This window comes from Hyperolius riggenbachi, chromosome 10 (genome assembly GCF_040937935.1).
Source record: "Hyperolius riggenbachi isolate aHypRig1 chromosome 10, aHypRig1.pri, whole genome shotgun sequence".
Classification (NCBI taxonomy): Eukaryota; Metazoa; Chordata; class Amphibia; order Anura; family Hyperoliidae; genus Hyperolius; species Hyperolius riggenbachi.
The window spans coordinates 97,012,074-97,036,002 of NC_090655.1; the positions used below are offsets into that span (position 1 = coordinate 97,012,074).

The 23,929-nt window shown below is 39.6% G+C and overlaps 1 protein-coding gene across 1 annotated transcript in view; it reads left to right on the plus strand.

The window, feature by feature from the left end:
* The window catches only part of PCDH15 (protocadherin related 15), a 1,564,441-nt gene that overhangs the window by 1,321,623 nt on the left and 218,889 nt on the right, over positions 1-23,929 (plus strand). The window contains exon 28 of the mRNA XM_068257852.1: positions 3,618-3,833. Coding sequence (XP_068113953.1) covers positions 3,618-3,833 — 216 coding nt within the window. The remainder of the gene's footprint in view (positions 1-3,617; positions 3,834-23,929) is intronic.

Below are 23,929 nucleotides of genomic sequence, written 5' to 3' on the forward strand. Positions count from 1 at the left end.
CAGCCCCTAATTAATGTGGATCCAATTGCAATTCTTTCTTCCATGGTGACAGGCTGCCTTTTTTAGATGTCCATTCCAGCACACCATGTACAGAATTCCCCCCAGCCCTAACCTATGTTGTCTTTTCAAAAATGATTAAGTTCAGCGTTCTGACAAATCATCTGGCAATATGAATAATTCATCATGAGTTGTATGATTTTTAGATGCCCAAGCCAGGATGCAGCATAAAAGCCTAACATTTTATCTCCATTACAATACTTTTTAGCTGGTATCGGGATCTTCTGGTGAAGTATTTTCTTAGGTTTTAACAAAACATTTTTTTCTTTTTGTTTTTTTTTATTGTAGCCAAATGTATACCTTTGCCTAGCCATTTCAGATGGGACCCTTATGCAATTCACTTTTTCTCCTAGGGTATATTTTCGTATCTTATCAATAAAATGCCAATAATTAGTCATTTTGCCAATACTTTTTCACCTACTTTTTAAAAAAGATGAAAAAGTTATCTCCTAAAAGAAAACTCTGGAAAAAAAGTGAATTGAATACAGGCCTTGGTCTTTTCTTAGATGTGATTGACCACACTAGTGTCTTGTCCTGATGTTCCTTTGGCATACATCCCATGTAAAATTATTTGTGCAGATTCTTCTGATAGTATTTCCATGCATTTAGACACGATCTTGCTTTGTGCTCCAAAATTGAAACTGTTGGGATAAGTTTCTGGGAAACTGTGATTCCGCCTGAAATAAGCTTATTTTGTATATTATTCTCCAGACGGTGAAGTAATTACAAAAAGTACAGTGTTGTGCCACAATCACAAAAATATAGCAGCGGCTTCTCAAGAAGTAATTAATCCCCAACCACAATATGAAATATAGGTAATTTATAATAATAAATAATGTTTATTATTTAGGTATGACTATATCTTGTCACTTTACCAATAAATGTACCCCCTCCCCCAAACTATACAAAACACATTCATGCTAATCACTCCTAACACATGCTCTCTTATTGCAGTGAGGAAAAATTGCTGTAATCCGTGCAAATGCAAGAAAAAACTGCATGGAATAACGAAAAACGTTTGTAAATTGCACAGTATGAGACTGAGTGTATAAAAGCTACTTTGATAAAACTTCAATAATAGTGCTAAAGATGCAAACTCTGTTATTGAAATGCGTTAACCGATTACGTTTCCTTAATTGATTAAATTAATGAAGCTGTTTATTTTCTGAATGCTTAGGAGACTTTAGAATGCTTAGAAATGCTTAGAAAACATTAACACTTGCGTGATATTATATTATATATGTGTATATATATATATATATATATATATATATATATATATATATATATATATATATATATATATATATATAATCTGTATACAGTATAGAAATAAATAACAGCAGTGCAACAGTACTTAAATATACACAGTATTTTTGTCCAGTTTTGTTGCCAAAACTGCAAAGAAAAAATATTAACAGTCTCCTGTGACCTAACAAATGCTTTCCAATAACATTACATTTGATAAAATGTTTATTTTTTATGCATAGTGTTCTCTTGTGTTCTAGCAAATTAATGCATGGCTGTTTATACATATTTCGTAGTCTGCACAGATAACGATCATAACCTCCTCCATCTGTTCTGCAACCACAGAGCTTTATTTTTTCTGTACAATTATTTAACTTTTAGAAAACATTTGCTTATGTTATGACCTACAAAAAAGATAGCCTATGTATCTGTCTAAGAGGACGATATTTCAATAATGACCTCAATAATTATAGTCTGAAGGTGTGGGATGCATAGTGATTTAGTGGCTATTCTTACTCTATTGAGTTCATGCAATATAACATATTTGTGCAGACACGAGATAACACTGCATATAGTTGTGTCTGTAGAGAAATACCTTCCCAGTGGTGTGCAAACACTTAAAATACAGTGTTCCGCCCAGGGCTTTGGAGTTGGTACAAAAATCATCCAACTCCTCAGTTTATGAAACCATTGACTTCAGGTACCAAAATTGCTCTGACTCTTTGACTCCGACTCCACAACCCATGTACAGCTATGAAGTTGGTGGTTTCATAAACTGAGGAGTTGCATGATTTTTGTACCAACTCACAGGTACTCAAAAATTGCTCCAACTCCTCGACTCCGACTCCACAACCTTAATTCCACTAGTGAAAGCCTAACTTGAATTTGTTTTCTTTATTGTGTACCTGGGATTGCAAAATAAAAAAAAAAAAATTGTATATTCAGGGCTTCCTCCAGCCTCATGAGCACTGATGCATCCCTCTCCCTCCTCCCGAGCGCTTCTGTTCGCCCACAATTAAGTCCTGGTAACTTGGCTCAGTCGTGCCAGTCGGCTTTTCTGGGCATGCACGGAGGGGCTGCGCATGCCCAGAAGAGCCAACTGGTGAGATTGAACCAGATTACCGGAACTAATTAGGGCTGAACAGAAGCACTCTGGAGGATGGGAAGGGATGCATCGGTGCTCATGGGGCTGGAGGAAGCCCCGGCTGAGTATAAAATCTTTTTATTTTGCGATCTCAGGTTTATTTTAAATCTGTAAATGTTTTGATATTTTATTGTCATTATTACAAAAGTAGTTAGTACTACCATTAGTACTTCCATGTGACATCAGGAATGCAATGCAAGGGATTGGGACAATGGATTGGGACAATGGAGCTGCATGCTATGGTTGTGTCAATAAAAAGTATACTTTACTATTATGGTTAACAGGCCCATTTACAGGTAATCCACTGCATGCTGTGCGTTAACATACCACAATCCACTATACCACAATGCACCCACCGCACTGTGAATTTCACACAGGTGGTAAGCCGTGTTACAAAGCGGCCATTTTACAGCACCACAACACACCACTGTGAACAGGTCCTTACTTTCACAAATTTAGCATAGTGCATATGTATGCATGGAAGCTAAACAAAGAGAAATGTGTACTTTGTTTAGCTTTCATGCTTATGGTTTACACTGGAGTACCAATTTATTTTGAATGTCAAAAACACTTACTTATTATTACTGGTTTTTTTTTTTACTTTGCTAATGAAATAATTACATAAATTTGAAGAAAAATATCACAAATCAAGGCAACAGAAGCAGAGCATGTCATACAAAATCACTGGAGATTACCATTTTATGAAATCTGGATGTTATATGAAATGAGTGAAAGGAGTCAAATACTACCTCATAGCACTATGCTTTGTCAACTGAGGTGACCCTCCCATTCATTTGGCCATAACTTTATCCCTGCTTATCACACCTAAATGATCTATATCTTAATTTTTTTCCACAAATTAGGCTTTTTGTGGGTGATACTGTGGGTGAAAAATTGCTTTTTCTATACAAAAAACATGAAAAATTACACTACATTTCTCAAATTCTATCCCCCATACTTTTAAAATAAACAATGCTGCTATAGATACCTACACATTTTATTTGCCAATTTGACCCAGCTATTACAACTTTTAAATTGTGTTCTTAGTACAATGTAGGACAACAATATATTGGAAATTAATGTGTAGTTTTTTTTTAGATAACTGTAGCATACACTCAAGCTAAGTCCCTAAGACAGCTATTTACGTATTTTTTTTTTGTCATTTCAGACTACAGATAAGGACACTGGAAACTACAGCAGCAATAGCTATAAACTCATTATACCACCAATTAAAGATAGTAAAGAAGGCTTTGTGATTGAATTCTACACTGGTGTCATCAAAACTGCAATGCTCTTCAAAAACATGAGAAGATCATATTTTAAATTTGAAGTAGTCGCAACGGATGATTATGGAAAAGGGCGAAGCAGTAAGGCTGATGTAATTGTAAGTGAAACTTCAGAGTTTGATTTTTTTTTTGTTACTGGCCTAATATGAATACCTATAATATTATATGAGACAGAATTCTCTTATTAGCCCAGAGGATGGCAAATGAACAACTTTGATGTGTCACATGGGCCAATTTCAAGAACCTTACTGTCAACAAGAATATGTTTTGGTTAATGAATTCTTGCCAAAAATGTGTCTCCAGATTTGATTATGTTAATGGTATGAACTGAATTATATTCCTTGGACTTTTTTTTAATATACAGTAGCAAGAAAAAGTATGTGAACACTTTGGAATTATATGGATTTCTGCACAAATTGGTCATAAAATGTGATCTGATCTTCATCTAAGTCACAACAATAGACAATTACAGACTGCTTAAACTAATAATACACACATAATTAAAGGGACTCCGAGCAGTGCAGAAACTATGGAAAGATGCATACCATTTTGAAGCTCTCTTTCTCCTCTTTCCAACGATATACAAACCGCCACCCTACGCCTTTTAGTTTTCGCTATTTTTGCGATCGAAATCGCGGCCGCCACTGAACGGAGCTGCCGACTTTGGGGAAAAGGCGTCCTGTGTAATACAAGTAACTATGGAAAGATGCATACCATTTTGAAGCTCTCTTTCTCCTCTTTACAACGACACATAAACCGCCACCCTGCGCCTTTTAGTTTTTGATATTTTCGCAATCGAAATTGCAGTGGCCGCAATTTCGGTCGCAAAAATAGCGAAAACTAAAAGGCGTAGGGCAGCAGTTTATATACTGTTGGAAAGAGGAGAAAGAGAGCTTCAAAATGGTATGCATCTTTCATAGTTTCTGCACTGCTCGGAGTCCCTTTAAGTGTTTCCATGTTTTTACTGAACACACCATGTAAACATTCACTGTGCAGGTGGAAAAAGTATGTGAACCCCTAGACTAATGACATCTCCAAGAGCTAATTGGAGTGAGGTGTCAGCCAGCTGGAGTCCAATCAATGAGATGAGATTGTAGGTGTTGGTTAAAGTTGCCCTGCCCTATAAAAACACATACCAGTTTTGGGTTGTCTTTTCCCAAGAAGCATTGCCTGATGTGAGTGATGCCTTGCACAAAAAGAGCTCTCAGAAGACCTACGATTTAGAATTGTTGACTTGCATAAAGCTGGAAAGTGTTAGAAAAGTATATCCAAAAAGCTTAGCAGTTCATCAGTCAGATAAAGACTTACAAAAGTTTCTGGCATATGCTAACATCCATGTTAGCAAATCTACGACACTAAAAAAGAATGGAGTTCATGGGAGGACACCACAGAGGAAGCCACTGCTTTCCCCCAAAAAAACATTGCTGCATGTTTAAAGTTTGAAAAAGAGCACCTGGATGTTCCACAGCAGTACTGTCAAAATATTCTGTGGACAGATGAAACCAAAGTTGAGTTGTTTGGAAGAAACACACACCACTATGTAAGGAGACAGAGGCACAGACATTTTTCAGGAGAACTTAGAGACACTGAAGTCTCTTTTTTACCTAAATTTCTTATCCAGTCAGCATCAGCATTAAATCCTAAGCAGATTTGCCGCATCCCCCGGCAAAATGAGTGATTTATGGCTTAGAAATAGACATGCAAAGTTCCACGACTTTGCAGGTCGCAGATTGTGGGGAGGCAGAGCTTTGCGCTGTAGCTCTGCCTCATATCCAGTCAATCTCTGTGGATCTCGGCCTCTCCCCACCACTCTCAGTAAAAGATGACTCAGAGGGGGGGAGGGAGGTGGCGATCAGCTGAGATTGACTGGAGAGGAGGCAGAGCTACAGCACACAGCTCTGCCTCTTACAGGAAAAAGAAGGATGCATGCCCTGGAACTTTTCAGGGCTATTTCTAAGCCACAAATCACTTGTTGTGCCATGGTGATGCTGCAAATCTGCTTAGGCTTAAATGCTGACTGGATAATAAATTAAGGTAAAAAAAAAAAACTTCAGTGTCTCTTCAAAGCCACCTGTCCACCAGCTGAAGCTCAGCAGAAGATGGGTGTTGCAACAGGACAACGACCCAAAGCACAGAAGTAAGTCAACAACAGACTGGCTTAAAAAGAAGGAAATACACCTTCTGGAGTGGCCCAGTCAGAGTCCTGACCTCAACCTGATTGAGATGCTGTGGCATGACCTCAAGAAAGTGATTTACACCAGACATCTCAAGTATATTGATGAACTGGAACTGTTCTGTAAGGAGGAATGGTCAAGAACTACTCCTGACCATTGTGCACGTCTGATCTGCAACTACAGATAATGTTTGGTTGAAGTTATTGCTGCCAAAGGAGGTTCAACCAGTTATTAAATCCAAGTGTTCCCATACTTTTTCCACCTGCACTGTGGATGTTTACATGGTGTAAATAAAATCAATAAAAACATGGAAACATTTAATTATTTGTGTGGCATTAGTTTAAGTACATGTGATTTTTCTATTGTTGTGACTTATATGAAGATCAGATCACATTTTATGACCAGTTTGTGCAGAAATCCATAAAATTCCAAAGGGTTTACATACTTTTTCTTGCTACCGTACAACCTCAAACATGGAGTGTTGGATTTTTTATTTTTCTCTTTCCGACAAATATTCCTCAATATTTCAGATTCAGCAAGTCAAAATGATCAAGCTAAATGACCTAGTACAAGGGTGCCCATTGAGTAGATTGTGATCTACCAGTAGATCGCAAAGTACTTCATGGTAGATCCCGACCACACTACATTTTCCATTCTGTATATACAATTGTGCTCCTAAAATTGTACATAGGTCGATCATTTTGACTTGCTAATTTTTAAAGTAGCTCACAACCCAAAAAAAGTATGGGCACCTCTGACCTAGTGGCATATAAGCCTAGTCCTTTTATGTTAAAGTATGATTATACTTTAATTGTAAATCTGCCATGCTATTTGCAAGTTTTTTTCCATTTCAGTCTACAGCTGACAAAGACCTTCCAAAACTGACAGTAAGCTCAAACTGCTCTCCCTTTCAGTGGTGGTAACAGTACTCTTTGTACTGTATTCAACTGTATTTGAAGTATTTGTTTCCATGAGATTGTCCCACTTGCCTTCAGGAGAAGTAAGCTGTGCAGTGCGAAAGCACTATGATTTAAAGAAAAATAGGAAGGAAATAAGAGTTGGAAGATTGAAAATATGTACACCTAGAGACAGTGGCCCATATGCATTTCACTTTTTCTTCTGAGTTTTCACCTAGGAGGGAATTTTTCATTTTCTATTTAAAATACCTTTTTTAGCACTCTGCAATGAAAAAGGTACCAAAGAGTAGGTGAAAAAGTACTGTCAAAATTATTCTGAGTATTTTCTTGCTTGTTGGTGGTTAAAAAAGGCATTTTATTGACACGTTTAAAAGAAGTCTAGAAGAAAACCAAAGTGAAAAACTTAATTGCATATGGGCCTGTGTGTTTTTAGGTTATATTTAATAAGGAACACAACTTGGTCAAAGATTGAAGAGGAATGGCCTAAGTCAATGCATGTTTGGGAAGAAAAGGGAGTTTTGAGGAATCGCATAAAGATTTCAAAGGTTGGAGGGTGACGTGTTTTGGAAGGAAATTCCAGAAGAGGGGTGGAACACACGAGAAATCTTGTATACAGTACATATGAATGCTAGGAGGTAATTCTAGAAGAGGACAGAAAAGTGTCATGTGCAAAGAAGATATTGCATTGTGTGTGGCATCTGCAAACTAGTGAGGAGATATACGAGGGAGAAAGATTGTGGAGAGCTTTGATGGTTAGAGTTAGGCCTTGTTCTCATTATAAATTGGTAGTGCAATCACAAGCACTGACTGTTTTTATGAGCACTTTTTAAAGCGATTTTCTGGCGATTTTAGAGAGTATTGAGATTTTTTTGTAAGCGCTTTCTTTTTGTGATTAGCTTTTTTTTTTTTTTTTTTTTTTAAACAATCATGAAGTTAACTGTAATGAATACTGGAGAGGCAGCTGCGGTGAATAGCGCTACCACCTCAGCTGCCTCCGTCTCCCTGCCTATTAGTCTACCCGTGCCTCGGGCGTCTAGCACGCCGAGGACGGGTTTGTCAGCCGCATATAAGGTCGCCTTATCGCCTGCGCGCGTGCGCACAGACAGGACCTTTATGCGGGGACGAGGCGCGTCAGCTGACGTCAGAGGAGACGCTCGCCGCTCCTCATTGGATGAGAGGAGTAGGCGTGATGGAGGGGTCTCCTCTGCTTCATAAGCCAAGCTGAATCACTCGCAACTAGTCTGCTGTTGCAAATACTTCTTGTTAGCTCTCATACCTTAGATAGTTCCGGTGTGCTTTGATCCGGGAGGAAACCGGTGATTTCACACAAGATAGGAATTGTTTGATAGCTTAATTATCTACTTGGATAGACTGTATATTATCTGTGTATGACTCTGGCTTGTTCTGACTACTTTTCTGCTCAGTGATTCTGTACCTCTGCCCATCTAATCTTGCTGCCGACTCTGCCTGTTAAACCTTCTTGTCTTTGCTTCTGATTTTGTACTGTATCTGTCTGTCTGTTGCCAACCCGATTAGTCTGACCACTCTACTCTCACCAGAGGGCCCTGGCTCTGGTGAGGGGCTCTGTACTATTAGGACCCCACCAGCTTCTCTGGTTAGGTATTGCTAACCTATCAGTACTACTGTTGCACCAAGCACTATACTTTGCTAGTAGCTATCATATCAGCTGTCTAGTATACTTGTATTATTGGTTATTCTGCAGATCACCATATAATCAGGTATATATCTGTATTATAGGTGATACTGCTGATCACCTAATAATCAGAACTCTGTTTCTTGCTGACACAAATCGTTACATGAACTCTCTGACCTGGAAATGAATCACTTAAATGTACTTTGTGAGGAAAAGTGCTCACAAAATCACTGTTCCCAGCACTTTTTCAAGCACTTAGTGACTTTCCTATACCTTGCATTGAATCACAAGCGCTCGGGAAATGGTGCAGGACCCGCATTTGCGATTGTAAAGAAAGCTCATCGTTCATGTGAGAACACGCGTATAGAGCAACATTGCACAAGCATTTTTAAAGTGATTTTAAAAATCCCCAGCACTTAAAAAAAAGTGAAAACGTTCTTAGTGTGAACAAGCACTTAAAGAGTTTGAAGTGGATCCTTTGGTTAATTTCCAGCCAATAAAGAGCTTGACAGAGAAGGGGCAAGAAGAAAGTTAAATAAGTTAAGCAACTGAGTTCAGTACAGATTGGAGGGGTGCCAGTCTGTTGGTTGATAAGCCATAAAGCAGTATATTACAGTATTTAATGTAAATTAAGTGTATTTTTTTACTGCAATTCAACTTTAAAACAAACCTCTCACTAGTGGCATTGATAGACCAATCTTTAACCAGTTCGCATTCAGTCGTTTTTCGCTTCATGCATCCGAACAATGTTCACCTCCCATTCATTAGCCTATAACTTTATTACTACTTATCACAATGAACTGATCTATATCTTGTTTTTTCCGCCACCAATTAGGCTTTCTTTGGGGGGTACATTTTACTAAGAGCCACTTTACTGTAAATGCATTTTAAAAGGAAGAATAAGAAGAAAACGGAAACAAATCATTATTTCTCACTTTTCGGCAATTATAGTTTTAAAATAATACATGCCTCCATAATTAAAACCCACGTATTGTATATGCCCATTTGTCCCGTTTATTACACCATTTAAATTATGTCCCTATCACAATGTATGGCGACAATATTTTATTTGGAAATAAAAGTGCATTTTTTCCGTTTTGCATTCATCACTATTTACAAGCTTATAATAAAAAAAAAAAAGAAATATTTCAATCTGACATAGATATTTAAAAAGTTTAGACCCTTAGGTAAATATTTGTGTTTTTTTTTTTTTTTTAATTGTAATGTTTTTTTTTTTTTTTAATTAAACATTTTATGTGGGTATTTTTGGGAGGGTGGGATTGAAATTGTATTTTTTTTGTAAATATATGTGTATTTTTATTTTTATTTAACCTTAAGATGTAGTTTACTTTTTGGCCACAAGATGGCAGCCATGAGTTGTTTACAGTGACGTCACTCTAAGCGTACCACGTACGCTTAGAGCGACATAGGAAGCAGAAAAAGCGTAGCTTCCGAGAGAAGCTGTCGCTTTTTCTGCGGGGGAGAGGAATCAGTGATCGGGCACCGTTGCCCGATTCACTGATTCACTGGCTAACAAACCGCCGGCCGGGAGCGCGCGTGCACGCGCGCGATCGGCCGCGTGGACGCGCAGGAGCGCACATGGCTTCCTGGACGTGAGTTTCACGTCCAGGAATGTCAAATAGTTAATGTTAGTATGATACCATTTATTGGCTAACTAAATGGTATCATCCTGATTTAAAACTTCTTGCTTTTACTGATGGCTAACATGGTACAATACCCTATTGCTACTATAATGTTAGTATGTGATAGGAATGCGCTGCACCCCAATGCAGCTCAAGTCCTGTTATAAACTTCAATGGTAAGATAAGCGATTATTTAGCTTTTGTATGAATGCTTACAAAATATGTTGTAGTAGCCGATTCTAGTCACAGATTAAGATAATCAATGGGCCTATCACACGCCTATCATTTTCCCTGCCAACTCCGAACACCAGTTTAGTACATGTAAAATTGTGATGGGTATTTTAATGGTTCACTTCAGTTCCTGAAAACCTGATATTTCATATATTGTTGTTGAATGCTCAACAGCATTTCTTGTGGAAACTAATGAAATGTTTGCACCTGAGGTCCCAAGCATGGCACAGGTGGTTCCCATTATGGCTCGCATCAGCACCCTAGAGGCCAAGGGCTTCTAGGTTGCTGATGTCACAGCACAAAGTTCCACCTCCATCTTTTTAATGCAATTGGAAACATACAAACCTTATCAGTGAGTCTGCAGCACAAGCCACATTTTTTTTAAGCCATGTGTATTTTTTTTAGCTGTCTTGCTGATCATATGCCCTACAATTGACTACAATTGACTACACTAACTGCATGCTTTTTCAGGTGTGAAAAAGTCCATGTTAGTCAGACACTGCTGAAGCATGAAAAGTAAACAGGACAGCAAGGAAATTGCCATTGTTTAAAGAGGAGCTGTTAGCCATACCATCTTAGAAAAAAACACATATATACCATATTTTTCGGAATATAAGTTGCTTCCGATTATAAGACGCACCTAGGTTCAGAGGTAAAAAACCAGGGGAAAAATATATGCCAAATATGCTAAACCTGGTGCGTCTATAGTGCACGGGGATCTTGTGGACCTGCTCCCTCAAACTGTACATCTCCAAAGCTACAATGCAATGCTATACTTATCCCTGCAAGTTATTGCAGGCACAGTCAACACGCTGGGTGTTATGTGCCTTAGCAAATCAATCATTTTTACTTCAGTATGGTCTGTTCTCCTGCCATCTTGTTGCAGCTTAAACAATAAACCTGTTTAGGTCTCTCTTTACAGATGTAAAGTATCTCCTTCAGTACCTTATTGTACATTATGCCTGATTGTAATCCTGTTTAAAGAGAACCCGAGGTGTGTTTAAAGAATGTGATCTGCATACAGAGGCTGGATCTGCCTATACAGCCCAGCCTCTGTTGCTATCCCAAACCACACTAAGGTCCCCCTGCACTCTGCAATCCCTCATAAATCACAGCCATGCTGTGAGGCTGTGTTTACATCTGTAGTGTCAGTCTCAGCTGCTCCCCCGCCTCCTGCATAGCTCCGGTCCCTGCCCCCGTCCCTTCCCTCCAATCAGCAGGGAGGGAAGGGATGCAGGCGGGGACTGGAGTTCTGCAGGAGGCGGGGAGAGCAGCAAACTGACACTATAGAGATAAACACAGCCAGCTCTGACAAGCTGTTTGTCAGCAGCGTGGCCTTGATTTATGAGGGATTGCAGAGTGCAGGGGGACCTTGGGGGGGGGGGGGGGGTTGGGATAGCAACAGAGGCTGGGCTGTATAGGCAGATCCAGCCTTTGTATGTAGATAATATTCTTCAAACCCACCTCGGGTTCTCTTTAAGGTACTTTTATCTAACAAGTGTGCAAAACCTAGAAGTCATTAACAGGGTCTTTGCTTTGAGAACATTTATGTCACTCTCCCTCTTCCAATGCATTGCAGACCAGCTCCCTGCTGAGAGTTTTCAGTAACAATAAACAATGAGATTAGAGGTCTGGGAAGCCTCCAGGGAAATGTGTGACTGCTGTCTCACCTTATGCTGCAGCTCCAAGCCCCTCTTTCATGTTGGCTGCTTCTACAGAGAGGATGCAGCTGAAAGAGGTGACTACATTTTCTGCACTCTTTTGTGTCCATCTCTGCTGGTATCTGTTTATTCACCCCACAGTCTGGGCACTGCAGGAGGCTGCATATGATGCTTTATATCTTCTGCTCTCTATAGCTTACTCAGCCCTGTGCTTTTTACACTTGCTTGAGGAAGTCGCATTTCACTGCTCCCCGATGGTCTGGGAGTTGGGAGCAAGACTTTGTTATGGGGCCAATCACTGAACTCTCACAGTAGCATCTGATAGGTCACTGCTACTGTAAGAGTTCAGTGATTGGCTCCATAACAGAGCCTTGCTCCCGCCTCCCAGACCATTGGAAACCATGAAACACCACTTCTAAAAGCAAGTGTAAAGAGCGTATAGCTACGGCTGATGCGATGGAGTAGATGGTTGCAGCACGGGATACTGTGGCCCTGATTCAAATGTATTATTCGAAATATAAGACACACTGACTTTCCCTCCACACTTTTGGGGGAGAAAAAGTGCGTCTTATATTCTGATAAATACTTGCTCTACTTACTCAACATATGTATTGCACTGTCTGCATTATGATTTTAGTGATTTTTCTACAGTAAAAAAAGATTAAAAATCCTTCTTAGCGTTTCCCATTTTAGTTGTGGCTATTTTGAAGCCAATCCTGATGTCATTTCCTCCCTTACTCTCCCTCTGCCTGATTTGCCCGCCCTTCATTATAGAAGTGCATTGTCTCTGCATACAAAATATTGGCCAATCAGGGAGGAACAGAGGAATGGGAGGGGAAAACAGGAGGGAAAGAGGCTTCAGCCAATAAGCTGCATAAATCTGAGGGTAAGTAGAGAGGCAAAAAAGGACAACCCAGCATGCCCTGCAACTTCCTTTTAGTGTACCAAATAAGAGTCAGGTAAACTCGGGAATGACCATTTATCAACAAGAAAAGTAATAGTGATTTTAACTTTTGGATTGCCTAGTTAGCATCCTTATCACTTTTAGGTAAAATCTTCCATCCTGTTCAATCAATAATATTGATTGATTTTGTCTGTAAATAAATCAAAATTTTGTTTGGGACATTGATCTCTAGCATTTTTAATTACAGTGATCCAAATTTGTTAGGGAAAATCAATAAGTGTGTGGGCACCTTAAGGAGAGGTCATGCTATTACATATGCTCATCCTTTAAAATTACAACTTCAATAAAACAGTAAGTTCACTAATAAATGTTTCAACTGAAAAGTGATTTGATTATGTTTATATTTTGTTCTGTGATACACCATTTGGACGAAAAGTTTAGAAGTTTCCTCTCAAATGTCTGTAAGCCAGACTGTCTCAATGCATAGGTAGTGGATGGTCCTGTGGGTAAACAGAGGACATGGCTATGGCTATTGTCATTTCTGCAACCAGATTCCAGAAAGTGTGCAATGGCTGTCATGTCTCTGCATAGATTTAGCTGTTCTTTTTTTTCAAAATGAATGTTACAAGGAAAATTGTAAAGCTGTATATTAAACCGCTTTATCCTTCGTGATCTCTGTGACACATAATCATTAAAAAGAAATTATACTTTGGGATTGTACATTTACAGCAACATAAAGAGTTCTGGGTTGATTATTTTTATCAGTACATTCAAAATAAATAATGACATTTTATTGGCTGCTATGATCAAATGTTGTCATGCCATGACGAATTAACAGAGGCTCCTGATGCACACACTATAGTAACAGGCAAGGTGCTAATATAGTAACACAGTGTAATCAATTTGTACACCTAATACGTAAGGATGGTTAATGATATGCAAATAATTAAGAGTTGATTATTTATATGTGTATGCAAATGTTTGCAGCTTGAAAATGAATTCAATTCCACCTCGGCATCTTTCCATAAGTTCATTGTCGAGCTGCATCAATGCACATAAAAATTCAGCATCAAATGAATTGTTTTCATCACAATGACAATACTAATCATACAATATCTCTTCAATAAATCCTTATCCCAAAGAATATACATGGAACTTTAAGGGGAACCACATACTTAGTATGTCACTTTAAGAAAACAAGCCACATGCAAAAACATATTTTCTATTATGAAAAAAAAAAAGTAAAACATAACATTTATTTGTAAAAAACAAAACCGAATGACGTCCTTTATCCATGCAGCATCTATTGTGGCAGTAAGGGCTGTAACTGTGCCTCTTATGCTCTGCATTGATAGAATACTTTATGCACATACTGATCCATATATTTATTCAACAGCATCACAGACAGCCTATTATTTGGGCGGCATCACATTTTGATTTTATTCCATCCCCATTGAGGCTTTTATACTGTAATGCAATTGGCTTTTCTTTGTCTTGGAAGCACCTAATTTTTTCAACTACATAATTGTGGTTTTCGCCTGAAGACGTTATGAGCCTGTCTGTGCAATACGATTGATGTTAATTCTTACATTATTAGATATCTGCCTTCCTTTAAAGGTGCTGCACTATTTTATGTACTGTATATTCTGGTGTATAAGACTACTTTTTAACCCTTGAAAATCTTCTGAAGTGCCAGGGGTCTTCTTATATGCCGGGTGTCATTGATGCCGGATGATATGCCCTATCCTGTTACCGACTCTCAGACTTTGCTGCTGAGGACTGTAGTGAAGCGGCGCAGGCGCACATGTGCGAGATCTGAGAGGCAGAGGAGGAGGTAAATAGGATACAAGGGTGGGCCAGAAGGGTAAAAGAGGCATGAAAGAGGCAACCGACCGGTCGTTCGGACGTCGAATCGGGCGTGTGTACAGTCTGTTGTTCAGCTGATAAGAGCGGACTTGAGCAATCCATCAAGCAGATCGCTCAACAACGGGTCGTTTGCGCAAATCCGAGGTGTGTACGCACCTTTAGGGAGAGTTGACCAATCCAACCAGTCAATAGCCTATATACTGTTATATACTGAATACCACATACAGTATAGCAGTATCTGTTCATACATAGCACCAGTATATGATGTTTTTTTTTATTTTTATTTGGTGTGCGTTCGAAGAGAGGTAGTTTTATACGGCGAATATATCCCAAACTCTATATTTTAACTGGAAAAGTTGGGGGGTCATTTTATACGCCCAGTCATCTTATATGCTGGAATATATGTATTTACTAATCAGAGATATACATATGGTAAGGTCTATGTGTGTACTGATGTATTACAAAATGTACCCCAGCATTTGTTGTTCTATCGTTTTTTTATTTTTTATAATAAAATATGGTTTAGCACACATTTGTTTGACATCCAGTATTTATTTCCTTGGCTTCAATGGTTACCTATGGACCCCCAATTAGGCATAAGCATACTATACTGCCAAGTGGCAAGCAGCGATCAGTCACAGTTTATACACAGTGAAACTGACGCCTCTCCAAATCACTTATTTTCTTTAATTAGAACAAGAAGTAGAAGCTTCTGATTAAATAAAAATAAAATACTGTATAAAGAAATGTAAGGGCTTCCTTCTCTAATCAAGGGCTTCCCAACTTTGTCCTCAATGCCTACCAACAGTGCAAACCATAAACATGCACAGGTGAGGTAATTGGTGCTTCAGCCAGCAGAGCTGAATAACTATCTCTGTAGATTTTCACAAAAGCTGCACCGTTGGTGGTACTTTAAGACAGGTTTTGGAAGCCTTGCTCTAATCAACACAACTTTAGACTGAGCATATCCATTTGGGAATGAATAAAGACTCCTCAGTAAAAGTGGAACTACATTCTAAATGAACTGCTCCAACAGATTAAGCATCCCTATAATAAATATTATTTGATCCCTCAGAGGCTGTAAAGTGACTTGATTACTGTTAGATTAAGATCATAAAACATACACCCCAAGTGATTGGTGATGCACACGGGCTCCGCTCAGTGTATGCAGGCATAAAACTCTCCCTTAATAATATCAGCTCACCAGATGACATCCACCTCTGATTCAGGTGGGTCTAGCGTTTGATGTCAATAACCAGGCATAAGCAGTTCTCCGTAGCAAGAAGTCACAAGTGTTTAATCCAGAATTCACATGTAAAAGATAACAGTAAAACAGCTCATAGCGTAAAACTTTAAAAACAAACAGCCATCGGCCTGCGCTATCCATCGCACTTACGTAGTCAGTAGTGTATTAAGGCCTATTGAGCTGAATAGCCCAGCGGTATCACTACCTCTAAGTGGTATCGGCATCCCATTTTCCACCTATGATTCTCCGTGATTGCAGCTGGCCGGTGAGCGTTTCTGCATCCAGTGACGTCAGACACAACCTGCTTCGCGGAAGTGCTCGCTGGCCAGCTACAGTCACGGGGCGGAGCCAGTTGTATCTGACGTCACTAGATGCAGAAGCGCTCGCCGGCCAGCTGCAATCACAGAGAATCGTAAGCGGACATGCCATGGTGGAAAATGGGACGCCAATACCACTAAGTGGGAGTGATACCGCTGGGCTATTCAGCCTGTTAACCTTAATACACTACTGACAGTGACTATGTAAGTGTGCTGGATAGCGCAGGCCGATGGTTGTTTTTTTTTAAAGTGTTACGCTATCAGCGATTTGTGAATACTGGATTAAACACGTTCGACTTTTTGCTACGAAGAACTGCTTATGCTTGTTTTTTTACATCCAACACTAGACCCACCTGGATCTGAGGTGGATGTCATCTGGTGAGTTAATATTATTAAGGGAGAGTTTTATGCCTGCATACACTGAGCGAAGCATGTGTGCATCACCAATCACTTGGAGTGTATGTTTTATGATCTTAATCCAACAGTAATGCACTATGTGTAGTCTGTTTAAATCCTGTAGATTGTGAAGGTTTGAGGAAGAGGAGCGCTGTCATTCATTATTTATTGGTGACTTATTGAACGTGTGATAGCAAAGACTCTCAGTAATACATAAGGTTGTGATTTGGAGTGGGCAGGCAGAGTTTTTATATTTGAGGTTGATTCTGTAACCTGAATGAAATGTAATGATGAGCAGAGGATACTTGCAAGGAAATTACAAAAAGAGTTACAGTGTTAGCCCATTATAGTGCGGTAAGGTACTGGCAATGAATAGATAGTGAAAAAAGTAAGTAGAATAATACAAAACAGGGTCACCTCATAGGGAACCACTGTAAATGCAGGTGGGGGGAGGTTAGACCTGCCCCCACTCAGGATTAAGAGGTCTTCTTTCCAAAGTTCAGAAAAAAGAGGGTTAACCTCCCTCCACCAAGGGTGGACCCAAATAATGTTCAAAGCAAACACAGATGCCAGAAGTATAAAAATAGTTAAAATCCTTAAAATATAGAGGCGGTAGTGGTGGACGTACCTCCTCCAAATAGACACCAAATACTGTGGATTTTGAAAAAAAAATCTAACAAATGTTATTTCCATACTCCAATAATTCGTGCAATGCATTTCACAGGTGTGATCCTGCTTCATTAGGCAATAAAGGAGGAGCATATAACAGCTGTAGGTCTAAGTAACACCAAGCCCCTCTGTCACAGAGGCGCTACCCCAATCTGGTAGCATAGCATAAAATGTATGAAGGATTTATAGCATAAAATATATGGTTGTATAGCAAAACCTGTATGATGGATTTATATGCTCACAAATGTGGTTTGCTAAGGAAGCAAGCACTCATACTGGCCTGTGGGGAAGTACTATCCCCATTCAGCCTTGTCAGTGCAGTGTAGGTTGGCCGCTGCTCCAACAAGGTTTTGTAGGATTACTCGTAGAGTGAGTACCCCATTTAGGGTTAGATGACAAAATCTGTTGCACTGCGCATGTGGTGAGTCCTAGAGAAGAATTCTCCTGTCGTATTTGAACTTCTTTTGTTCCTTCTTTTATTGTAGGATAACCTGAACCTAGGCACTTAGTTTGATAACGTCTGACCCCCCCCCCCCTTAGCTGTGTCTTTGGATTGGTTCCCATTGCCCCTGTGGGGTCATTGTTTTTATCTTGCTAGGTGGCTCTTAAGTGTACTGGCTCTGCAGAAGATGCACTTTGGTCTTTTAGGTAGTTCGGATTTTAGGAATGAGTCCTTTTGAAGAAGTGAACAATATTTCGTTAGGATGTTTCCTATTGCTCCATGATTGTTGGAGAACTTTGTAATAAAGGTTACTTTGAATAAATGGGATCTGTTGTACCTGTTTTTTTTCTGTCTAGAAGTGTTGTTCTCTGTATTGATCTAGCCTTTTTCCTGGCATCTTCTACCAATGTACTATGGAAGTGTTCTCTTTGAATTTAATTTATTTGTGAGGATTTTGGTTTGTTTGACTAGAGTCGTAGGGTCTGAACATTTTTGTTTTGTTTTGTATTCTCAGGAATTGGCCATAGGGAATATTATTTTTCCAAGTTTTAGGGAAGCAGCTTCTCTAGTCAATAATGGAGTTGGAATTTACCGCTTTGAAGTTTTTTAGGGATTTTATTCTGGTCCCTTTTTGGTAGGTCTAAGACCAGGTCTAAGTATTCATTTTGTTTGTCATTGAAGTTTGATGTGAACAAGATGAGACCTGACTTTGGTAATGGAAGATATGTCAAGAGTGTAGTACTGCATGGGAATTTCTGCAGGTTTCCGCTGTGCATCCAGTATTTAAATAAGTTGGTAATTTGCAATATCTGTGTGCAGAAACGACAAGTATTTTCAAGGATGTTGTTGGTAAAGACATTTCTGAGATGTTGGTCACCTGCACACATGCTCTATACAATCTATAGAATTTGGCATGTTAGACAAAAATCGTGTGCAAAATATGCAGCTTAACGACACCATCAAGCAACCGACATTGGACTTTTTGGAGAAAACTATTGGGCAAATATTGTGCAGTTGGCCATCTGTGGTTTTTTGAATTGCATTGTTCTACTGATTGCACACATGTCATGCATGTGGTTAATTCTGCATGTGCATGCAGTATTTAAATTAGTTGGTCATTTGCAATAACTTTGTGTAGAAATGACAAGTCTTTTAAACCAAATTGCCGTTAAAATCATTTCTGTGATGTTGGTTGCCTGTTTTCTGCAACTTTTGTTGGGCGTGTCTACAGACATTTATAGAATTGTTTTTACTTTCCTCTAGGACAGGTGTCCTCAAACTTTTTTGGTCAAGGGCCGGGTCAACAAACCTCAGACTACTGGAGGGCCGGAAAATACATAAAATGATGTGGAAAAACATGACATTGAATCTAGGTATTGATTCCCTCCCAATCCTGCCCGGAGGAGAACTCCCAGCAGCAGCCATTCAGTCATGTGCGTCAGAAGAACGTCCAGACAGTGAAGCATACCCAGGTGACAACCTGCCATCCAGTTGGACAGCAGTGTTACCGGATGCAGAATTGGAAGCCAGCAAATGACTGCTCACTGTAGTACATGGTTGGGTGGTGCCAGCACTGCTATTCTATATGTGGGCCAATGATATTTAAAGATGCAGTGGGCCACATCTATAAGTTATACATTTTGTGTTTGGGGGCCAGTGAAAAAGCCTCGGGGGGGGGGGGGGGGCATTCGGCCCGTGGGCCGTAGTTTGAGGACCACTGCTCTAGGACGTTACCAGTTAGTCTGTTTGTAGTAGCTGAGTCACACTGAGCTCTCCTGGTTGTTGGGGGGATTAAGAAGATGTTTAATCTCTGCGTGAATAATATTTTACTAAGCAAACAGAGAGACTCTGTTTGACAGCCTCACTGATTGCGAGAAGCATAGTGCTTTTATCTCTCTGACTGAATTAAATTTGGCAAAGCCATGCAATAACGCCTCTCAACACATGCTGCTCAGTTACTCAAAAGAAATGCAAGGGAGGAAAGGGGAAATGTGTTTTTTATGCAGATAGCAAAGGTCAGAAGAATAATTATATTGCTATCAGTAGTTAAAATGGCTAAAATTGAAACATGTTGGTAGGCAACATCTAAACTGAATATAGTAGATCAGGAGATTAAAGTGGAAAAGCTAGCCAGTTAATACATGGGATACGGTTGACACTTAAAACAAGGCTACCCATGAAGGCTAGATTACAGATATTCTTGTTTTTATGTGCTTATGTGAGTGCAGTTTTATGCATGGATATTGTCAAAATAATTTTACATTAGGCAGATGTTCTTTTTAAGGTACTATTGTGGAGGCTTTGAAGAAAAAGGTTACATTCTAAATTAAAGAATAAGCAGGTTGGAGGTTGTAAATATTGCTGGTGAGGATATATGATTGAAAGGAGGAGTGTAAAGGAGGAGTAAAATATTCACCACAGAAGAAGGCACTGCTGACTGGGAGCTGGTAAGCTCAATCACAGGTTTGGCAGTATGGTCTTGTACTATTAATTTGGTAATATAAAGTCCTGAACACCAAAGTTATGGTTGCTGATAATGAAGACAAAACAACTGTGTATGGTGGTATAGATCCAAATGTGAGTTAAACCCATTATCACTTGGCTGTGCCACATGTGTTGAACAGTTTGTATTATTGGTGTGTAGAGTCTAAAAGAGAACCAGGAACTATTAGCAATTCCTGAAATTACAATGTGCCACAATGGGGTAACCAGGTAAACCTAAGGGGAATTAGACTTAGCTGGTTTTAACAAAAACTGTTTGCAAGCTATCTTTTTGATTGATGTGGGATAACTATGTGAACAATGAAGAGATGAGAGAAACTTCAATTGTATGCTATGCCACATTGTAATAATGTTTTCAAGCTGCTATGACTGAAGCAAAAGAGGAGATACATTTAGGTTGGGTTGTTTTGAGAGCAGAAAAGAGTACTTTTGCTCAATGTACCTCTATTTATTTCTAAACAATGGTAATGTGTGTACTGGAAACCTTTCTTAAAAATAAAAATCTTGAACTTTCACCTTTGACAAAATACCCTATCTTCTATGAAGACTGACTCAGCTGGTCCAACGGTCTTCCTCCTCCAGCTCCACTAGATGGGTGGACTTAGAGCAGCCCTGGTCACCTTCTTCCCTATAAGCTCCCTTCTCTGGACCAAACACATGTTTATTAATATGGACCGCCCTTTATTGGGGTGGTCTTTTAGTCTTTGCAAATTTGGAGAGTTGTAGCCCCACTACTGGGCCTCTGTAGGTTAAGATCTTTAGAGGATTCAATGCTCTTCTACAAGGATTTTGTCCTAGGTCATGGGGCACTGGTTGGGGTTCTTGGATCTCTTATGGGCCCCTGCACATGCAGGATCTTTTGGTTTATGGTCCCTCCTTATCTTGGAAGAATATTACAGGAAGAATTGATCTGCAGTCCTTTGAGCGTTTTTTTTTTGCTTTCTCAAGTTGTGCAACTTTTTGAACAGTCAACCTTAAAGGACAACTGAGGTGACATGTGACATGATGAAATAGACATGGGTATGTATAGTGCCAAGCACACAAATAACTATACTGTGTTCCTTTTTTCATCTTTCTGAAAGAGTTAAACATCAGGTATGCAAGTGACAGTTTCTATCTGGGTCGGGACCTGGTCGGACTAAAGCGTAACCCTCACTGATAAGTAAATACAGACATAAAATACTTTCATGTCAGTAAATGGCTTCCTGGAGCAGGAAAGAGATAAAAAAGGTCGATAATTCATAGATTTGAGCTCTAACATACTTCAATGAAGGCGTCTTTGAGCAGCGACAATAATACAGTAAAAACTAGATGTAAATATAAAATAAAACCATGGGATATCTTGAAAAAGTAATTTTTATGAGAAGGAGGAGAGATGCAATTGTTTTTCTCATCAGTTTATTTTCAACTCGGACGTCCTTTAACCACTTAAGGACCCCAGTCTTTTTGCCCCTTAAGGACCAGAGCCTTTTTCTCCATTTAGACCACTGCAGCTTTCACGGTTTATTGCTCGGTCATACAACCTACCACCTAAATTAATTTTACCTCCTTTTCTTGTCACTAATACAGCTTTCTTTTGGTGCTATTTGATTGCTGCTGCAAGTTTTCTTTTTTATTATATTCATCAAAAAAGACATGAATTTTGTCAAAAAAATGTTTTGTTTTTTTTACTTTCTGTGCTGACATTTTTCAAATAAAGTAACATTTCTGTATACATTTTTGTCCAAATTTATTGTGCTACATGTCTTTGATAAAAACAAATCCATTCAGTGTATATTTATTGGTTTGGGTAAAAGTTATAGCGTTTACAAACTATGGTGCCAAAAGTGAATTTTCCCATTTTGAAGCATCTCTAACTTTTCTGACCACCTGTCATGTTTCATGAGGTGCTAAAATTCCAGGATAGTATAAATACCCCCCAAATGACCCCACTTTGGAAAGAAGACATCCCAAAGTATTCACTGAGAGGCATGGTGAGTTCATAGAAGATTTTATTTTTTGTCACAAGTTAGCGGAAAATGACACTTTGTGACAAAAAAAAGGTTTCCATTTCTTCTAACTTGCGACAAAAAAAAATGAAATCTGCCACGGACTCACTATGCGCCTCTCTGAATACCTTGTAGTGTCTACTTTCCAAAATGGGGTCATTTGTGGGGTTCCTATACTGCCCTGGCATTTTAGGGGCCCTAAACCATGAGGAGTAGTCTTGAAACCAAATGTCGCAAAATGACAAGTGAAATCCTAAAAGTACTCACTGGACTTTGGGCCCCTTAGCGCAGTTAGGGTGAAAAAAGTGCCACACATGTGGTATTGCCATACTCAGGAGAAGTAGTATAATGTGTTTTGTGGTGTATTTTTACACATACCCATGCTGGGTGGGAGAAATATCTCTGTAAATGACAATTTTTTGATTTTTTTTTACACACAATTGTCATTTACAGAGAGATTTCTCCCACCCAGCATGGGTATGTATAAAAATACACCCCAAAACACATTATACTACTTCTTCTGAGTACGGCGATACCAAAAGTGACACTTTTTAGCAACCTAGGTGCGCTAAGGGGCCTAACGTCCTATTCACAGGTCCTTTTGAGGCATTTGGATTCTAGACTAGTCCTCACGGTTTAGGGCCCCTAAAATGCCAGGGCAGTATAGGAACCCCACAAGTGACCCCATTTTAGAAAGAAGACACCCCAAGGTATTCTGTTAGGAGTATAGTGAGTTCATAGAAGATTTTTTTTGTCACAAGTTAGCGGAAATTGACACTTTGTGAAAAAAAAACAATACAAATCAATTTCCGCTAACTTGTGACAAAAAATAAAATCTTCTATGAACTCATCATACACCTAACAGAATACCTTGGGGTGTCTTCTTTCTAAAATGGGGTCACTTGTGGGGTTCCTATACCGCCCTGGCATTTTTACGGGCCCAAAAACGTGAGTAGTCTGGAAACCAAATGTCTCAAAATGACTGTTCAGGGGTATAAGCATCTGCAAATTTTGATGACAGGTGGTCTATGAGGGGGCGAATTTTGTGGAACCGGTCATAAGCAGGGTGGCCTCTTAGATGACAGGTTGTATTGGGCCTGATCTGATGGATAGGAGTGCTAGGGGGTGACAGGAGGTGATTGATGGGTGTCTCAGGGGGTGGTTAGAGGGGAAAATAGATGCAATCAATGCACTGGGGCGGTGATCGGAAGGGGGTCTGAGGGGGATCTGAGGGTTTGGCCGAGTGATCAGGAGCCCACACGGGGCAAATTAGGGCCTGATCTGATGGGTAGGTGTGCTAGGGGGTGACAGGAGGTGATTGATGGGTGTCTCAAGGTGTGATTAGAGGGGGGAAATAGATGCAAGCAATGCACTGGCGAGGTGATCAGGGCTGGGGTCTGAGGGCGTTCTGAGGGTGTGAGCGGGTGATTGGGTGCCCTAGGGGCAGATAGGGGTCTAATCTGATGGATAGCAGTGACAGGTGGTGATTGATGGGTGATCAGATGGCAGAACAGATATAAACAATGCACTTTGGAGGTGATCTGAGGGTAGGTCTGGGGCGATCTGATGGTGTGGGAGGGTGAT